This window comes from Anolis sagrei, chromosome 2 (genome assembly GCF_037176765.1).
Source record: "Anolis sagrei isolate rAnoSag1 chromosome 2, rAnoSag1.mat, whole genome shotgun sequence".
NCBI classification, from domain to species: Eukaryota; Metazoa; Chordata; class Lepidosauria; order Squamata; family Dactyloidae; genus Anolis; species Anolis sagrei.
In genome coordinates, this window is record NC_090022.1 from 9,102,940 (window position 1) to 9,115,833 (window position 12,894).

General features: G+C 43.1%; 1 protein-coding gene across 1 annotated transcript; it reads right to left on the reverse strand.

Moving 5' to 3' along the window:
- Positions 1-2,037: 2,037 nt before the first annotated feature.
- On the reverse strand, positions 2,038-12,885 carry LOC132766017 (zinc finger protein 436-like). The gene is made up of 5 exons (XM_067465295.1): positions 12,074-12,885; positions 8,073-8,172; positions 5,826-5,905; positions 5,499-5,619; positions 2,038-3,343 (listed from the first exon to the last, which is right to left on the reverse strand). The coding sequence occupies exons 1-5, from the start codon at positions 12,479-12,481 to the stop codon at positions 2,163-2,165; spliced, it is 1,890 nt and encodes a 629-aa protein (XP_067321396.1). The 5' UTR covers positions 12,482-12,885; the 3' UTR covers positions 2,038-2,162.
- Positions 12,886-12,894: the final 9 nt, after the last annotated feature.

Here is a 12,894-nt window from a genome sequence, read left to right on the forward strand (position 1 = left end):
GAAAAAACCTACAACAACCCAATGTAACAGTTCTTCAATGAAAAATGATAAACAACAGTTTGGGAAACGGTTTGCAAAGACCTTACACAGGATAGAAATCAGTAATCTGACCCAAAATATTATTAAACGGTTCAGTGTTGTTCCCAGCCCACATCCAGGCTGACCACAAACTCGAGGGCGTCAGGCACAAATTCAATGTGCTTGCCAAAAACTCTGGGGCAGCTCTGTTGTCTGAAACTGCTCAATAAAAGCTGGATTAGATTCATTTTACATCACTCCTCCTATTTCCCCCCCTTTCTATCCTGCCTCCTTGTACAACAATGAACTATCTTCAAGACCCCCCCCCCCCCAGCATCTCAGTCCGGCCGCTCTCATTCCACCCCCTCTCTTGACCACCTGGTTGGACATGTGTTCCCTTCCCTCATTCACAACCCCAGTTGCACTATCAGCGTAACACTGGGACCCAGCTATCATACTATCACCGAATACAGTTTTCAGCTTTGTGAGGGAAGCAGAGCAGAGGATGTAGTAGGGGAAATGCCAAAGCATCTGAGGACCCACAGGTTGAGAACCACTGGTTTTTTTTTGGTCGTGTCAGGAGCGACTTGAGAAACTGCAAGTTGCTTCTGGTGTGAGAGAATTGGCCGTCTGCAAGGACGTTGCCCAGGGGACGCCCAGATGATTTGATGTTTTTATCATCCTTGTGGTAGGCTTCTCTCATGTCCCCGCATGAGGAGCTGGAGCTGATAGAGGGAGCTCATCCGCCTCTCCCCGGATTTGAACCTGTGACCTGTCGGTCTTCAGTCCTGCCAGCACAGGGGTTTAACCCACTGCGCCACCGGGGGCTCCGAGAACCACTGTTAATGCAAACACACCGATTACGTTGATTATACAATAATAATAATCTTTATTTATACCCCTCCACCATCTCCCCAAAGGGGACTCGGGGCGGCTAATATGAGTCCAAGCCCAGAATTACAGTACAACAAAATAAAATAAAATAAACAAACAGTAAATAACATCAAAATAAAATACATCAAATAACAAAATGAAATAAAGAGATGCAAACTAACGTGATGAATTAAAAAATAAAAGCACGGTGGGTGGGCCAAATGCACAGAATAAGATTGATAATAGTGTCAACACTAGTAATACTTAATAGTATAATCCCTTGCAGATCCCCTGGGTTGGCCTGGCAGCCCTGCAGGGGCCCATGGAGGCCACGGAGACCTTTTTGAACCTTCAAAATGCTTTTTAGTCCGTGTTGAGTGTGACAGATGGCATGAGGCCCTTCCAGAACCACACACCCAACTGGGTATAACTGTATGGGTTTTTAGAATACAGTTCTGGAGAGCTTTTTCTCTGAGGAGATCTATGCTCAAAGGCTCTGCTCTGAGGAGCAGGTTGGAGAGAAGCCGTCATGCTGCTCTAAAGGAGGCTATGGTGGAATAGCTGTTTGCTCAAGGTTTATGTTTTGCTTTCTCATTTGACTGTAGATGAAGATGCCTTATTTTGTGTTACTTACAAAGACTATGTAAGTTTCTTGCACTGTTTGTTTTTATATGCAACATTGCCAGTTTGTGTTTCATCTCTGCTATTAAAGAGTAAAGATTTTTCTGATCATTTTTACTCTTGTCTGTGTGTTTTGTGCTTGGGATGTGGCTAAGATCCGCTTGCTCTGCAACAATTATTAATGTTCAATGTATTGTCGAAGGCTTTCATGGCTGGAATCACTAGGTTCTTGTGGGTTTTTTCGGGCTATAGGACCATGTTCTAGAGGCATTTCTCCTGACGTTTGGCCTGCATCTATGGCAAGCATCCTCAGAGGTAGTGAGGATGCTTGCCATAGATGCAGGCCAAACGTCAGGAGAAATGCCTCTAGAACATGGCTCTATAGCCCGAAAAAACCCACAAGAACCTATTATTAGTGTTACTACATTGGAATGAACTCATTTCCCCACTTGAAAGAATTAAAATTCTCAAATTAATTTTCAACTGTAGCATTCCAACGATCCTAGACAACAAGACAGCAGAACATTTTGGCTTTGTAAAAACCTTGTATTTCGGGAAGCAGAAATACAGATTGTCATTTTTAAATACAGACATGTATACTTTCAAAGAGAGACATCAGGTTATTAATTTTTTTAGTCAATATTTTGAACTCAGTGGCTCTGTGACAATGATTCAGGACCTTTCTGAATCTCTGTTGTAAAAAAAGGGAACTCGTCTTCCTCCAGTTTTACTTGCACCACTGTGTGACACATTTGATGATTAATAAGGTTTCTCTTCTGACTGAAACTCTTTCCACACTCCAGGCATATAAATGGTTTCTCTCCTGTGTGAGTTGCCTGATGTCGAACAAGGTGTGCCTTCTGACCAAAACTCTTTCCACATTCTGAGCACTTAAATGGTTTCTCTCCTGTGTGAATTCCCTGATGAATAACAAGATGTGATTTCCGTCGGAAGCACTTTCCACACTCAGAACATTTAAATGGTTTATCCCCTGTGTGAGTTTCCTGGTGAAAAACAAGGTGTGACTTCTGACTGAAGCTCTTTCCACACGCTGAGCATATAAATGGTTTCTCCCTTAGGTGAGTTGCCTGATGACGAACAAGTTCTGCCTTTTGACTGAAGTTCTTTCCACACTCTGAGCATATTAAAGGTTTCTCTCCATTATGAGTCGACTGATGAAGAACGAGGGATGTCTTCCGACTGAATGTCTTTCCACACTCTGAGCATTTGAAGGGTTTCTCTCCTGTGTGAGTTCCCTGGTGGAAAATAAGGTGTGACTTCTGACTGAAACGCTTTCCACACTCCAAGCACAGAAATGGTTTCTCTCCTGTGTGAGTTGTCTGGTGAAGAATGAGATATGCCTTCCAACTAAAGCTCTTTCCACACTCGGAACACATAAATGGTTTCTCCCCTGTGTGAGTGTATTGATGGCGAACAAGGTGTATCTTTTGGCAGAAGCTCTTTCCACATTCCGAACATTTAAAGGGTTTCTCTCCTGTGTGAGTCGCCTGATGAACAACAAGGTTCGACTTCTGACTGAAGCTCTTTCCACACTCGAAGCATATAAATGGTCTCTCTCCTGTGTGTGTTGCTTGATGAACAACAAGGTGTGATTTCTGACTGAAGATTTTTCCACACTCGAAGCATATAAATGGTTTCTGCCCTGTGTGAATTGATCGATGACGAATAAGATGTCTCTTGTGACAATAGCTCTTTCCACACTCCAAACATTTAAATGGTTTATCCGGTCTGTGAATTGCTGGATGACAGGTGAGCTGTTCCTTCCAACTGAAATTCTTTCCATATTCCAAAGATTTAAATGGTGTTGCCTCTGTTTACATAGTTTGAGAAGTATGACCATGGAATTAAAAGAAAATGTTATATTAAGGTTATCCTTGCCTGGTTGAAAAACATACAAATTGCAATATGCATTTAGTCAAGTTAGCCCTTTCCCACACTGCTTGTTAATTAAAGAAAACATCTGTTCTGTCTTATACCAAGATAGAAGTCTCAAAATAAATCATATTTAAACCAGGACTGGGGAAAATATAACTGCTTATCCCTAGTCCAGGAATGGCCAAACTTGAGGCTGCATGCTAGCCCTCCCTGCTAGGAGGACTGGCTGCCCTGTGATGGAAGGAAGGGAGGGAAGGAGGAAGGAAGGACAAAAAGGAGGAAGGGAAGGATGAGAAAGAGGGAGAGACGGGAGGAGGGAGGAAAGAGGGAAGGAAGAAAAGGCAAAAGGTAAGGAAGGAAGGATGAAATGGCGGAAGGGAAGGATTGAAGGAAAAAAGGGAAAGAGGAAGGAAAAAGAGAAGGAAGAAAGAAAGAGGAAGAGAAGGATGCCAGGAAGGGTGAAGGGAAGGGAAGATTAAGGGAAAGAGAGAAGGAAGGAAAGACAAAAGGAAGGAAGGAGAAAGAAAGAGAGAAGGAGGAAAGAGGCAAGGAAAGAAGGATGAAAAGGTGGAAGGGAAGGATAGAAGAAGAAAGATGGAGGGAGGGAGGGAAGGAGGAAGGAAAGACAAAAGGGAAGGAAGGAAGGAGAAAAAGGGAGAGAGGGAGGAAAGAGGCAAAGAAGGAAGGATGAAAAGGTGGAAGGGAAAGATGGAAGAAGAAAGATGGAGGGGAGGGAGGGAAGGAGGAAGGAAAGACAAAGGGGAAGGAAGGAAGGAAGGAAGGAAGGAAGGAAGGAAGGAAGGAAGGAAGGAAGGAAGGAAGGGGGGATGAAAAGGTGGAAGGGAAGGATGGAAGAAGTAAGATGGAGGGAAGGAAGGGAGGGAAGGAGAAAAGAAAGACAAAAGGGAGGGAAGGATGAAAGGGTGGAAGGGAAGGATGGATGGAAGGAAAGACAAAAGGGAAAGAAGGAAGGAAGGAAGGAAGGAAGGAAGGAAGGACAAATGGGTGGAAGGGAAGGAGAAAGATGGAGGAAAGAAGGAAGGAAAGAGGGAAGGAAGGATAAGACGGTGAGAGAGAGAAGGAGCTGAGAAAAGATCCCAAGGGGCTGCATCCTACCCTAGTCTCTCAGAAATCCTCTTACTTCTGGCATTAGAAAGCTAAAAACCCCTCATTTTCCTGATACCATGAAGTTAAGGAAACTTAATTTCATTGCATCATGTGTAGGGGAAACACAACAGAAGACTACTGTTATCTCGTGAAAGCAAGCCAGGTGGTGTACACATTCCTTATCCATTGCTCCTTTTCTTTCTATGCCCCCCCCCCCCACCTAAAAAAGCTCTAAAGAGATTATGTTCTCCTTTAAGAGAACAGGTTGTTTATCCTTCAAGGTTAAAAACTGACCAAGGTGGTACAGCCTTGAAATGCTGGAGGATATCCTAGTCCAGATGGATGACCTTTATTCCTCTTATAAAATTATGGGAGATATTTGCTATGTCAGAACAACAGGCAAAACAGGCATGATTAATTAGGGCATTATTCTGAGCAGTATGTGAGCTTTGGCTTCAGCAAGGTATTAAAATCTGTACATTGCAGCTAATGCTGAATCTTGATGCAGGTTGAGACCGGAAAGGTGCTGCATGCTTGCTCGATTGGGATGTCCTTGTTGCAGTGACATAACAATAACAAATGTCTGATTTGTATCATCCCAAACTATCTGCATTTCCATTTCTAGCCTCTGCTGAGGTGTCCTTGTTGCTGACCCAGGGGTTCCCAACAAAAGGTTGAGGAAATATTCATATGTTTTGATGGCAAATAGTTTGCCTAGAATTCAAATAATATGGCAACTCTACCCATCTGCCAACTCTCTTCTTGGACTGACCTCCATGTGGAAAAAGAATGAGATTATTTTCTGTGGCTTCAGAGGAAAATAATAATAATAATAATAATAATAACTTTATTTATAGCCCACCTCCATCTCCCCAAGGGGACTAGGGATGGCTAACATGAGGTCAAGCCCAACAATTACAACAAAGCAAAAGCAAAGACTTGAAACAACGAATGATTAACATTTGTAAATAAAATACGTTTACCGAGAAAGGACACGATCTCCAAGTTCTCCTCCTTGACTTGCTGGTACAAGGCTCTTTGGCCAGGATCCAAGAGGGCCCACTCCTCCTCTGTAAAATCCACATCCACATCTTCAAAGGTCACCTAAAGACAAAAAAGGTTATCTGCAAGGAGGAAATACAACCCCAGTTGGAAAGGAAAACCAGACTATTTGTAATTGACCTCTCCTAAGAAGTTTTAATTGTTAGCATCTTGGATGGAAGGAAAGAAAAAGAAGGGGATTCAGTTAGGCCGGGTGATACTCACAGAATGTGTTCATTCAGTCTCCTTTCAGGGACCATGCTGCCTACCTGATCCGGTCTCTCGGAGTATCTTCTTAGTAAGGAATCGTGAAAAGATGTGCTACTACCATTTGGCCATGTTTCATTGCCTAAGAAAGAGATGAAACACAGTGGGGAGGGTGAGACCAGGCTCCGTTCCAAGCTGACCCCACAGTTCTTAGCCTTGAAAGCCTGTCACTCCCTTGCTTCATGATCCTCTTATAATAATAATAATAATAATAATAATAATAATAACAACAACAACAACAACAACAACACAAAGACTCTGGCACAAACCAGTAAAGGTGGTCCCAGTGGTGACTGGCACACTGGGTGCAGTGCCTAAAGACCTTGGCCTGCACTTAAACACAATCAGCGCTGACAAAATTCCCATCTGCCAGCTGCAGAAGGCCACCTTACTGGGATCTGCACACATTATTCGCCAATACATCACACAGTCCTAGACACTTGGGAAGTGTCCAGCGTGTGATCCAATTCAACAGCCAGCGGAGTGTCTGCTGTGGACTCATCTTGTTGTGTTTCAAATAATAGCTTTATTTGTACCCCGCCACCATCTCTCCAAAGGGATTCGGGGCAGCTAACATGGGGCCAAGCCCAAGCAATTACAATAGGGCAAAATAGTATAAAATACATACAAAAACAGATCATAACACCAGGTAAAAATGCTAAACAACAACATGGTAATACAATAAAATTGCGACAATAACATAATAAAACAGAGTATAAAATGGTACAAGGATTAAACGAGGGCAAGCTGGGTTTGGTTCCTAAGTCTTTAAGGTCATGCTGTGAAGCATGACCTACCCTATAATTCAGGGTTAAAGATGTTGGCTAAAGTCAGTTTTAGTAGATTATAATGGCAGTTGAACTTTCTTAGACCATGCAGAATAATTAATAATGTAACAAGTTACAGTTTGTAACTGTGAAAGAAATAATTTATTGGGACTACTATACAAGCATATACTGAAACATCAGGAAAGAATCTTCCTGTACATGACCACAGCAGCAAGAATTGAATTCTATGGAAGCAGCTTAGGGCTCTTCCAGGCAGGCCCTGTATCACAGAATCTGATCTCAGGTTTTCTGCTTCAAACTTCAAACTTCAAGTTGCCCTGGAGACTAGGACACAATGGAGCAAACTACAGGAAAGGAGATTCCACCTGAACATTAGGACAAACTTCCTAATGGTGAGAGCTGTTCAGCAGTGGAACTCTTTCTCTGCCCCGGAGTGCGGTGGAGGCTCATTTTTGGAGGCTTTTAAGCAGAGGCTGGATGGCCATCTGTCAAGGGTGCTTTGAATGCAATTTTCATGCTAATTGGCAGAATGGGGTTGGACTGGATGGCCCACCAGATCTCTTCCAACTCTAGGATTCTATGATTCTAACATCCATCCATCTACTTCCAATTGACTCATTTAATTATTGTCAATCGCCTCAACTGATCAAAGCTCCATCTGAACATGAGGAAGAACTTCCTGACTGTGAGAGCTGTTCAGCAGTGGAACTCTCTGCCCCAGAGTGTGGTGGAGGCTCCTTCTTTGGAAGCTTTTAAACAGAGGCTGGATAGCCATCTGTCAGGGGTGCTTTGAATGCAATATTCCTGCTTCTTGGCAGAATGGGGTTGGACTGGATGGCCCAAGAGGTCTCTTCCAACTCTTTGATTCTATTACTCTAAAGCTAAACCCCATTTCCTCCCTCATAAAGTCCCCTCCCTGCCATCACTGCCTTCTTTCTGCTGTGATTTGTTACTTGCAGTTATATCCAAGTATTGCTGGACACAGATTCATACAAACTCTGTTCAGAACATATTTGCAAGGTCCTTTTATTCTCTTTTTCCAGGAGCAGTTTCTAAGGGAGTCACTTTGATATTCTCTCTAGAATCAGCCCATCTTCTCAACAGTATAGAGAACCCATTTTAAAATTGGTGGAAACGTCTATATTTGGTGTTCTCTCTACAATCCCAAAACACACAAATTGAGGAGTTCTATAGAGGGCTAAAAATGCTAAATGGGCAAAGAATGCTGAGTGAACTCTTTCATTGAGGGAAGTAAATGGTGTGTGAAGAGGATAGAATGGACATGTCTGAAATGGACACCAAGTTATAAAAACAAGCATTTCCTTGGTCTTTTCTCCTTACACACATCAGGTTTCAAATGGCTGCTTAGGACATATACGCTCCCACAGGGCTGGAAGACACACAGCTCAGACATTTCAGGACCATTCCAGAGGAAGGATCCCTTTTCCCCCAATACCTTACCAACTGGGATGAATTCTCCATCTCCAACCACGACAACACAAATGGTGTCCGAAAGAGACTTCTCCATATTGTTGTTCTCATAAGCAAAAGATTCCTGCACCTAAACAAGAAGCAAAGTTGACAAAAAAGCAAGATTAGAAAAGATGGATTTTGCTGACAAGTTCCCGAATGCTCAGACTGTAGCTGTGGAGCCAATTCTGATTTTGTTCACTCTATACATTGGTTTTGGTGGGAGAATTCTGGCTTTAGGGCATTCTGCTCAGCTGTAGGTCTTGGACAAGTAACAAGTGCTTTCTTGTTTATTTAAAATTTGATATAATAGGATATTTATTATTTTACTGAGCAATATATGTATCACTATAAAATTTGCAGAGATAGTAATATGTCATATATCACCAATTTACTTTTTAAAACTAACTCCCCCTACCCCTCCCCATGTAAATACAGTAACTGTAACATTAAAAAAGTAAAAATGGAATTCCCGCATTGAAAGCATGCATTTAAAATACTCCACTAATGTCTTAACTTGCCATACCACTAACTTATCTTCATTCACCTTGTTAATGCGCTAGCCCTCACACTATGCTATTCTGCTGTTGAGAATGCATGCCCAGTGTGGAACACATCTCACCACGCTAAAACAGTGGATGTAGCTCTTGATGAGACATGCGGCATTATCACAGGGTGTTTGCACCCTACACCACTGGAGAAATTACACTGTTTAGCCAGTATTGCACCACATGACATCCTCCAGGGAGTAGCAACCAATAGTGAAAGGACCAAGGCAGTGACATTTCCAGTCGATCCACTGTTTGGGTATCAGCCAGCACGCCAACGACTTAAATCAAGAAATAGTTTTCTAAGATCTACAGAGACACTCGCTGGAACACCTCAGCAAGCGAGAGTCCAGAAGTGGCAGCCTCAAACCCAGAACCTCAATCAATGGCTGATACCAAATGAGAGACTCCCTCCTGGGCACACAGAAGACTGGGTGACTTGGAAGGCGCTGAACAGACTGCACTCTGGCACCACAAGATGCAGGGCCAACTTTAAGAAATGGGGCCACAAAGTGGAGTCCACGACTTGCGAGTGTGAAGAAGAGCAAACCACAGGCCACCTACTGCAATGCAACCTGAGCCCTGCCACATGCACCATGGAGGACCTTCTTGCAGCAACACCAGAGGCACTCCAAGTGGCCAGCTACTGGTCAAAGGACATTTAATAGAATACCAAGTCTGCAAACTTTGTGTTTTGTTTGTTTGTTTTTAAAGCAATGCAATGTTTTGGTTTGCTCCTGACATGATAAATAAATAAATTAACCTTGTTATACTATTTTGCTATTGCTATATTTTTCTTAATCTTCAAAATCCACAAGCATTTTTACATTTAGTTTTCAGTCAGTCAGTAGCCTTTATTTCGGTCAACAAACCATCAGCTAAGTCAATTGGGAGTAGAATGATGGAATGCAACATTTGAATAATTAATAACATAGCCTTTGGCTTATAATTAATGATAACAAGTATCACCACTTGCTATTGATGGAATGACTATCTTTATAATCTAAAACAGGAACTGACTGCCAATTAGTAATAAGTCTCCTGAGTATTCTTTGTTACGCTCTCGGCACTTACAATTTATTCATGAAGCACATTTAGTTTTTTTAGAAGTGTTTTCATACTACACAGTTAAATGGCTACGATTCCACTTTAATCACCCTGACTGGGGCCTCTGGAATCCCGAGACTCATTATTTAGGAAGGTGGTGTACATATGTACCTTCAAATCCCCGTTGATGTATCTCAACCCTATGGATTTCATTTGGCTTCTTAGGCAAAGAACACTCTAGAGTTGGTTTTGCCACTTCCTTCCTCTGAAATACAGTCCACTGCAGTTGTTAAGTTGTTGTTGTTATGTTTATGTATATTCCACTTTTTCTCTCCACAAGGAGACTCAAAGTGGTTTGCATTAAATGCATTCGAGTACAATTTTAAAACTAAAAATATATAGTTGAAGGCTTTCATGGCTGGAATCACTAGGTTCTTGTGGGTTTTTTCGGGCTATAAGGCCATGTTCTAGAGGCATTTCTCCTGACGTTTTGCCTGCATCTATGGCAAGCATCCTCAGAGGTGACCTCACCTCTGAGGATGCTTGCCATAGATGCAGGCGAAACGTCAGGAGAAATGCCTCTAGAACATGGCCATATAGCCCGAAAAAACCCACAAGAACCTAAAAATATATAAATGTTAAAACAGAATTAAATATAATTGGTATTTTTAAAATTAATTAAAATCAATAAATAATATTCAAAGTAAAAATGCCTGCCTGAACAGAAAGCATTTAACTTGCTACTGGAAGGACAGCAAGGAGAGGGCCATTTTGGCCTCCCTGGGAGGAAAAAAGGAGTTCCAGAGTCAAGGGGCATTTGCCACCGAGAAGTAAGGCTTGCTCTCTCATTCCCACCAACCAAGCTGGAGATGGAGATGGCACTCTCAGCCTACTCTTTACCAAGGTGACACATCTGAGTCCTTCACCCTTTCCTTATATGATTTGCTCTCTGCATTATTATTGTCCCTGTTAATGTTCTATGAAATTGAAACTGCTGGGAATTGTGGGAGTTGAAGTCCAAAACACTTGGAGGGAGGTTATTGTGGGTTTTTTGCCATAGATGCAGGCGAAACGTCAGGAGAAATGTCTCTGGAACATGGCCATATAGCACGAAAAAACCCACAAGAACTGAGTGATTCCGGCCATGAAAGCCTTCGACAATACACTTGGAGGGAGGGCCAAAGTTGGCCTATGCCTAGTTTATATTTCCATCTACGAACCCACACGATCCCTTTGATCCTCTGGAGGGGCCTTTCTTTCGCTCTTGCCTGCATCGTAGGTGCGACTTGCGTGGACGAGAGGGCCTTCTCTGTGGTGCTCCCCCCCCCCCCCCCCGGCTCCACAGAGACATTAGACAAGCCCCCCACACTGGCAATTTTTAGGAAGAATTTGAAAAGCTGGTTATTCCAATGTGCCTTCAGTGATTGAATGTAAGATTCTCCCTGACCACAATTTGCACAAAACGTCCTTAGACTCATTTATTTTATGGGTTGTGCAATTAAATCCTTACTCATTCTTGGAGCCTCCTCTTTATAAGTCACACCGTCCTATCCCCCAGTGTTTTTATTTTATATATATATAATTTTATCCATGCATCTGGCCCTGCCTAGTGAAATTCCCTGTGTTTTTAATGTTTGATTTTATATTGTTTTGTTGTATATTATTTTGATTTTGCATTTTATGTACTTTGCTCATTTTACTGTGTTTTGTGTTATATTGCTTGTATTGTATCGATGGGTGTGGCCTCATGTAAGCTGCACCGAGTCTCCCTGGGGGAGATGGAGCGGGGTATAAATAAAGTTATTATTATTATTATTATTATTATTATTATTATTATTATATCCTTCTTTAAAATGAGGCCTGGACTCACTGGAGTGATTACTTCCCCTCTCTTGGAAACTATCCTTCCATTAATGCAGGTTAAAGTCATTTTAATCCTTCTTTACTCGTGCCTCTTTTATAGCTGGATGAGATCCATAACAAATAGAGAAGTCTGTTAGAAGTTCAAATTAACCTTCAACACAATTGTTTTTGGCTTCTTAGAATCATAGAATCAAAGAGTTGGAAGAGACCTCATGGGCCATCCAGTCCAACCCCATTCTGCCAAGAAGCAGGAATATTGCATTCAAATCACCCCTGACAGATGGCCATCCAGCCTCTGTTTAAAAGCTTCCAAAGAATGAGCCTCCACCACACTCCGGGGCAGAGAGTTCCACTGCTGAACGGCTCTCACAGTCAGGAAGTTCTTCCTGATGTTCAGATGGAATCTCCTCTCTTGTAGTTTGAAGCCATTGTTCCGCGTCCTAATCTCCAGGGAAACAGAAAACAAGCTTGCTCCCTCCTCCCTGTGGCTTCCTCTCACATATTCTTGGAATTACTAAGGTGAGTCTGCCTCACCTGGGGCATCTCCGGCTTCCTCTCCTCTTGGGCCTGACTCAGGAGGAAGCCTTCCGCCAGGGCCACCGCCTGGGAAGAGGTCTCTGCCCCACACTCTCGGACCCAGCTCCCCATCTCTGGGGGCAGGATGCTCAGGAACTGCTCCAGGATCACCAGGTCCAGCATCTCCGCCTTGGTGTGTTGCTTGGGCTTCAGCCACTGGCGGCAGAGAGAGTGGAGGCGGCTGCAAACCTCTCTTGGCCCATCGGCCTCCTCATAGCGGAAACGTCGGAAGCACTGGCGCTGAAAGTCTGAATGGAGCAGACTGCTTTCCAGGCCCTTCTTCCAAGGCTTCTCCCAAAGTTTCTCTGTCATGATAGAAGAAGGCAATGTTTGTAACTGGGAGGCAGGTGATTCTTGCCTTTCCATCTTTGTTCTGTGCCTCTCAGGGGCCTCCAAAGAGGATGGAGCAACCCTTTGCTCTTCTGCCAGATCTTCTCCTCAAGAGGAGGACCAACAACATGGACAGGGCCTACAGACAAACCAAAACAAAACACAAGATGAAAGAGCTGATGCCTATCAAGTCAGGATCACGTTGCCAACATTGGAGTGTTTAATTGGGACTGATCAGGCAGTCTCAGAAAGGAAGGAAGTAAAGGAAACGGAAGAGGGTCCAAGGTCAAGAGACTCCCAATGAGTTCAAAGGCAAGGACCAATTCCTTTGGCCCTGTCCTGTTTCCAAGGGGCGTTGTTATGGAGACAGAAGGAAGCCGTCTGGGAGAAGACCAAGACAGACCGGAAGCGGAAGAAGAGGATTCTTCCCCTCTAGGAACGCCTCTCTG

Coding starts and splice junctions, on each gene's coding strand:
- LOC132766017 (XM_067465295.1), bottom strand. CDS start 12,481: ATGGAAAGGCAAGAATCACCTGCCTCCCAGTTACAAACATTGCCTTCT. Junction 8,173..12,073: donor GGAAGCCGGAGATGCCCCAG/GTGAGGCAGACT, acceptor CTTCTTGTTTAG/GTGCAGGAATCTTTTGCTTA. Junction 5,620..5,825: donor ACTCCGAGAGACCGGATCAG/GTAGGCAGCATG, acceptor TTTTGTCTTTAG/GTGACCTTTGAAGATGTGGA.